Source organism: Lipotes vexillifer, unplaced genomic scaffold (assembly GCF_000442215.2).
Source record: "Lipotes vexillifer unplaced genomic scaffold, Lipotes_vexillifer_v1.1 scaffold252, whole genome shotgun sequence".
Lineage (NCBI taxonomy): Eukaryota > Metazoa > Chordata > Mammalia > Artiodactyla > Lipotidae > Lipotes > Lipotes vexillifer.
Window position 1 is genome coordinate 3,727,240 of NW_006773367.1, and position 6,819 is coordinate 3,734,058.

The 6,819-nt window shown below is 43.7% G+C and overlaps 1 protein-coding gene across 1 annotated transcript; it reads right to left on the reverse strand.

Annotated features, from left to right (window-relative positions):
* Positions 1–753: 753 nt before the first annotated feature.
* LOC103089492 (cathepsin L1) lies at positions 754–5,621 on the reverse strand. The gene is made up of 8 exons (XM_007448299.1): positions 5,560–5,621; positions 4,249–4,385; positions 3,822–3,941; positions 3,579–3,725; positions 3,256–3,480; positions 2,635–2,800; positions 1,638–1,755; positions 754–890 (listed from the first exon to the last, which is right to left on the reverse strand). The coding sequence occupies exons 2-8, from the start codon at positions 4,372–4,374 to the stop codon at positions 791–793; spliced, it is 1,002 nt and encodes a 333-aa protein (XP_007448361.1). The 5' UTR covers positions 4,375–4,385; positions 5,560–5,621; the 3' UTR covers positions 754–790.
* Between the last annotated feature and the right edge of the window lie 1,198 nt (positions 5,622–6,819).

Below are 6,819 nucleotides of genomic sequence, written 5' to 3' on the forward strand. Positions count from 1 at the left end.
ATGGATCTTGAACAGATTTCTCCAGTTACTAACAAGCACCTGAAATTTGTTAATCACAACCATTAAATTTACTTTTGGGAACACTAGGTAACATGGTTGACATAAAATCTGCATATTTATAACCTAGAATATCTGCAGAGCCACCCAGTGTCTTTCTCCTAATAAACCATTTGCACATTCAGTTATGTCTTTATAGCCCAATTATATACCCCAACTACTACAAGTTAATGCATTAAAAAGAAAAAGTTCCACCTTTACGTGTTGAATTAAAATTTATTGTAAAAGGTAAAGTTTTATGTATCCTTTTAAAAAATGAAAATTCAAAAGTCTTAGAGTTAAGCAATGAGTCTTCAACATTATAAAGCTATTTATAACAGTAATTAAAGTAGTGGTTGGGGCTTCCCTGGTGACGCAGTGGTTGAGAGTCCCCCTGCCGATGCAGGGGACACGGGTTCGTGCCCCAGTCTGGGAAGATCCCACATGCCACGGAGCCTCTGGGCCTGTGAGCCATGGCCGCTAAGCCTGCGCATCCGGAGCCTGTGCTCCGCAACGGGAGAGGCCACAACAGTGAGAGGCCCGTGTACAGCAAAAAAAAAAAAAAAAAAAAAAAAAAAAAAAGGGGAAAAGTGGTAACATCTAACCCTTATAAAAATGTCACAGAATTCAAATCACAACTTGGATCTTCAATGGTTCAGTATCTTATCTTATACAATAAGGGTTTGGTCAGTTTTAAGATAAAATTCCTCCAGGTATGCTGTCCTCAAGTCCTCTATTATCACCATCAATCAGCTCACACAATGGGATAGCTGGCTGCTGTGGCAATTCCACAGTGGTTGTTCTTGTCTTTGGCCATTTTTATGTAGCCATTCCAGCCCCATTCTGGACCCCAACTGAAAGAAGAACATGTTTTCCATTTTATACAAAGCATCAAGTACACATTACCTTCATTAATAATAATAACTAATAATTAAAATAGTGCATAGCATGTATCAGGTACTATTCTAAGTTCTGTTACATATATTTATAAGTATATTAACTCCTGTGGGTCCTTAACTTTTTAAGATAGGAAACTGAGGCAGAACTGGCATTCCAATGTAGCAGTCTGTCTCCTCAGGCTCATCTCAGTTAAAGAACTTTAGCTGTGAAAATTGATCCTCACAACCCTCAAAGACCTCTGAGAGCTGGGAGTAGAATGCAATGACAGGATATCAAATGATATCAGAAAGGATGCACAGAGGCCACTGGACTCTTGGACAATCTTTCAGACTTAAAGAATGAGCAGAGGCAGATGTTTCTGCCCACTACTCCTTGTTCAAAAATTAGAGACAGAAAAAGGAAACCAGCCCTCAACTCTACAGGTGCAAAATCCTTTATATGAAACCCCTGGGGCTGGATGTGTTTCTGAATTAAGAAAATTTTCAGAATTTAGAAATGCAATATTACAAATACATAATAATAACCCCAACAAACTTGCTACAGAATCTTATAATCACATATCAGTATTTCTGTGTTTAAGTGGGAGAAAGACTTCTGGGATTTCAAAATTGAGCTTTTTTGGACCTGGAATCAAATACTGCTTCCAAATAAGGATTCCCTTTTCAATTTAAAATATAAATACAACATTTGGAGTTTTATACCTGTTCTTGACAATCCAAAATTTATTGTTATTTGAATCTGTTCCTTCAAAGCCATAGCCAACCACCAAAACACCATGATCCAGGTCTTTGCTGCTGCAGTCTGAATCATAATAAATACCTGGGAGAGTAAAATTCAATGTTAGGGTGAGGAGTTCCAAGTGACACATGACAGTAACCCAAGCTATCAACCAATTAAGAGAAATAGCTCAAAATTCAGTGAAATGTCATAAACAAATTCCAAATAAGACTTAAATATTTGACCAAAAATAGTAACAGCTGATGAAAAGGAAAAAGAAAAATTTAACTCACTAGAAATCAACAAAATTCAACAAAATCTTAGATATATTTTCTACCTAAAAAATATTTCCAATAATAAGACCTAGTTATCAAGGTTAAGGTGATTTAGGCATTCAACTACTAACTACTAATATTAATTAGCATAATCCTCTCTACTCCTTGAATGCCAACTAAGAAAACAGCACAAAACAAAAAAATACTTGGGCTTCCCTAGTGGCGCAGTGGTTGAGAGTCTGCCTGCCGATGCAGGGGACACGGGTTCCTGGCCCGGTCCGGGAAGATCCCACATGTCGCAGAGCGGCTGGGCCTGTGAGCCATGGCCGCTGAGCCTGCGCGTCCGGAGCCTGTGCTCCGCAACGGGAGAGGCCACAGCAGTGAGAGGCCTGCGTACCGCAAAAAAACAAAAAAACAAAAAAACTTGAACCACAGGGTTCTTTACAGATATAACTACAATAGTAAAAAACTTTTGGAAAAAGGGACCAACAATTGAAGAATAGTTACATAGCCATTTAAAAATATTTATGAAGTTTGTCATCATGAGAAAATAAAGTATAATGTCAAATGGAAACATCATTGTTATTAAATGCATACACTCAAAATTCTACAGTCCTAGAAAACAGGACTCCATACCAGAGTCAATCATGGTCGTGTTTTCCACTTTTCCCTGCCTGAATTTCTATAATAAAAGAAAAACACCAACCTGATTTATAGAACTGGAAGGATGTATGGCCTGCATCAATAGCAACAGAGATGGGCCCCACAGTTGCCACTGCCTTCATAAGGGCCTTCTCCCGCTGAGGGATGTCCACGAAGCCAGTGTCATTGACAGCAGAACACTCGGGCTTATACTTACAGCTATTTGTTTCCTTTTAAAGATAAAGGGGAAAGAGACTTGATTACTACCATCCACCTTATGAAGAACATGAATTTTAGGACCATAAGACTCAGCAGTTTGCAGCTTAATAATTTCTAAGTCAATTTTGTTATAAAGCAGCCCAGCAAAATGCTATTGATTGGTTTGAAATTGAAAAATTAGTAGATATTTCTTCAGTAAGACCACTTAGGTCTACCTGGCTATAAGAAATTTTTCACTATGGAGAAATATGCATTATATGCAGAATGGTATACATATTCTCCATGTTACATAGAAGTAAGACAAGCTATGTTAACCATCTAATCAGAGACCTGTGCAACAGCTGATAATTTATAATGACAGTTCTGACAGTTTACATCTAAAATGTGAATGCTGAATAAGATGTCTGTTATCTCTGAAAGTGTTCAAAAGCAGAGCTGTAATGACAAGATAAGGAGTTCCTTTTACCTTTCCAAGATATGGATAGGATTCCTCTGAGTCCAGGCCTCCATTGTCCTTAACATACTGGAAGGCATTATCCATTAAGCCACCACTGCAACCCTCATTGCCTTGAGGCCGAGAGCAGTCCACCAGGTTCTGCTCACTCAGTGAGACAAGTTTGCCAGTTTTCCAGAACATCTGTCCTTCAAGGGCGCCAGTGGCACTAAAAGCCCAACAAGAACCACACTGACCCTTTAAATAAAAAAGCCATCAGTTTACAAGACAAAGACCAACAACAGCCCATATACCTAAACATTCTTAAGAAAATCTGAATCTGAATTCTGTCATACCTGATTCTTCACAGGAGTTACATAGCCTTTCTTAGTCCAATCCACAGATTTGGGGACTTCAAGAAAGAAAGGTTCATGGAACACTTTCCCCTTCTTGTGCTTCTGGTTTTGAAAGCCATTCATCACCTGCTTAAATTCTTCACTGGTCTTTAAGGAAAAGTAAATAAAATGTTGAAGAAGTTATTTTGCTAAAATACTGAGAAGAGGAGGCACAAAAAGTTCAGCAACTCATGGCACACTCACCATGTCACCAAAGGCATTCATTGCCATGGTGAAGCCATGTTTCCCTTGGCTGTATTCCTGATTGTGCAGGTCAATCATTTTCATATTCTTCTCCCACACTGCCCTCCTCCATCCTTCATCCTACAGGCAAACATATAACTGGTCATTTTTACTTCTATTTAAAACCCAACCCATGTTCACCAAATGGATTTGCAGACAGAGAAAAAGAAAAACTGTTGTCACGGATGGCTTTATACTTCTGAGAGCTGTTCTCCAAACTCTGACACAGGAAAATATGCCCATGCTGTGCTCAGAAATAGGTGCCATTAAGTTACTGCCTTGAAAAAAGCCAAAACAACTCCTCCAGAAACTACTCTCTGGCTATAAACTCCAACAGCATGGACCATTGTCTGTGGGGTCCCTCTGGAAATTTTCAGATGTTACCAACCATGCCATACAGTCTCCCGTGTGTTGCCTTCCACTGATACCAGGGTACATCTAACTTTTGATCAAGTTTTGGAGCAGCTGAGGCTATTCCCAAGCAAAGGGCAGTCAGGAAGAGTGAAGGATTCATGTTTCAAAAACCTAGGAAGGAAAAAGAATTAGTATTTGATGAGGCCAGTGCTTTAAAGAAGCCGTCCTACTTTCTCCTGGATGTTATAGCCACTATGGTGGACTAAGAACATTTAAATGATCTTCTCAAATATTTACGGAAAGTCTGTGAAAGAAGGCTAAAGATATGGGTGGAGAAACAGGTCAAAGACTTAACACAGTGGAGGTATTTGATTCAGCCATCAAAATGAAAAACAGGCTGACAAGTGCTATAGGAACTGAAACAGACTTCACTATGAGTGCAATGATAATTTAGGTTTTGATAAGAATTTCTGCCACAACTTATGTGTCGGAATCTTAAGGCAACAACTAGGAAACCGTTGGTCCAGGTTATTTACTGAACGTATGAGGTGACCCAAGAATTTTATTTATCAGGACACCTGATCCTAAGTAGGGACAGACATGGATCTCAAAGTTAGATGGCTACCTCACACCTTTCTTCTTGGCTAATAAACAGCAGGGGGTGAGATATGACTTCGAATCTCTGCTGCCTAAATTGAAACCTTTCTAAAAAGCCTTCCCAGGAGAAGGTGGGCAGGAGTGCACACTGAGCTCTACCGTCCTTACCCTTGTCCTGTGTAGCCCACACCCCCTCCCTCGCCCTCCAGACCGGGCACGCGATCACGTGGCACGACGGCGCCCAGAGCCCCCAGTTCTCGTGCCCGGTCAGGGCCAGACTCTTGGGGCTCAAAGAACCCGTCTGGTTTGAGCCCGCACCCGCGCTGTAGGCGGGGCCAGGCCAGGGACTTGCTGCCCAGCTCCCAGCCCTTCGCACACTCCCGTCGCTTCCAGAGGCTGTTTACGGCGGCGCAGGGAGCGACGGGCCCCTTAGCCCGGAGTTCGGGGGTCACACTACCGCGACCGACCCGAACTTGTGCCTGCCACCTCCCAGAGGCTGACCGGCCTAGGACCTCCCCCGCCCCCCGGGTGGCGTCAGCTCTGCCCAGGGTTTCCCAAATAGCCCTGCCCCCTTCCCCACCTCAAGGCTGCCAAAGCTTGAGGGAGCGCCGACCCAGCCTCATCAATTCCCGGCGGGCAGACGCTGTCGTTCCTGGGGGTCGCGCCTGCCCCCTCACCCGAGTCCCTGGATATCCCTCCCTCCAGTCCCCGTCCCTGACCCGCCTCGGCCCCAGACTAGGTCGCTGACCTGCAGCTGCCACAGCTGCGCAGGCGCACTCCACGGACGAACGTACCTCTCCCCAGGTCTCCGAGGCCGGAGGTTCTGGCCGGGTCGTGCCTGACTCTGCCTTTAAGGCCCTGGTTTGCTGCCCTCCCGCCCCCGCCCCCACCGCCTGCCTGCGCCACGATTGGCTGAGCTGTCCAGTGGGCAGGGCCTCCGGGCGTGAGTACTCTGCGCTCGTGATGCGACTCTGTCCCAACTTGTCCCAGGGAAGGCAGTGCTAGCCTCAGTGGAACCGAAGACGAAGAGCTGGGGGCCCCTGGGCAGCACTGAGGAGGAGTCCGGCGTCTCTGGGGAGCTGGATCAACTAATTACCTCGGTTGTGCTCGGCCGGTGGTTCACGAAACAGAAGCTACAGGGAGGCCCAAGCGGATTTTCAGCGTAACCCTGTGCCTCCTTTAGTCCTGGAGTTTTTGGTGAAAGTCTGCGGGAGGGCTGAGAATTGTCTAGTTTAGGGGTTCCCGCTTATTCCACAGCAAAGGTGGGGCGGGCTGGAGGAATGCGGAGCCCTCAGGCAGAGGCGTTACCTCCCGGGTTGAGGGTGGTACCAGCTGAGTTTGAGAAGAATCGGAGCGAATGGCAGTTCCTCAAAGTCCGTGACGCGCTGGTCGCTACCCAAATCCCAAGAGGGAAAGGGGACGGGCTGGGTGGGTCTCCAGAGAAGGCATGGCATTTTGTAATGCCCCTTTCCTGTCTTACCCGGTCAGGGGTTCTTCTCGCCTCGCAAGCTTTCCTCAAAACCAACAGAAACGAGTTATTTACAGAAAAATTTGTCTTAATTAAAAGAAGAGGGGGTGAGAAACAGCAGAAACCGCTTTTGTTTCCCCACTCTGCATTATGGATCATTAAGTCTTCCTCAATATCCAAAGTGCTTTTCTTCAGATATAAGAAATGTACTTCTAAAAAGAGTAGTTTAATCACATTTAATATCAGGGTTTAGGTTTACATGGTTCGAAGAAATGTTTTAGTGGAGGAAAAAGTACAGAACTAAAGATTTAAGGAAATTAATTCAGAAACTTTTTAAAAAGTGACTTTAAAAAATTATATAAGAAACACATTCATTGTAGAAAATATATTTTAGAAAGTAAACACCCCCGTCCCCTCACCCATAACTCCTTTATAGGCATCTCTCTCTCTCTCTCTCTCTCTCTCTCTATATATATATATATATATATATATATATGTATATAAAACAAAAATGGAGTCACAGTGCATGTCGATTTGTAA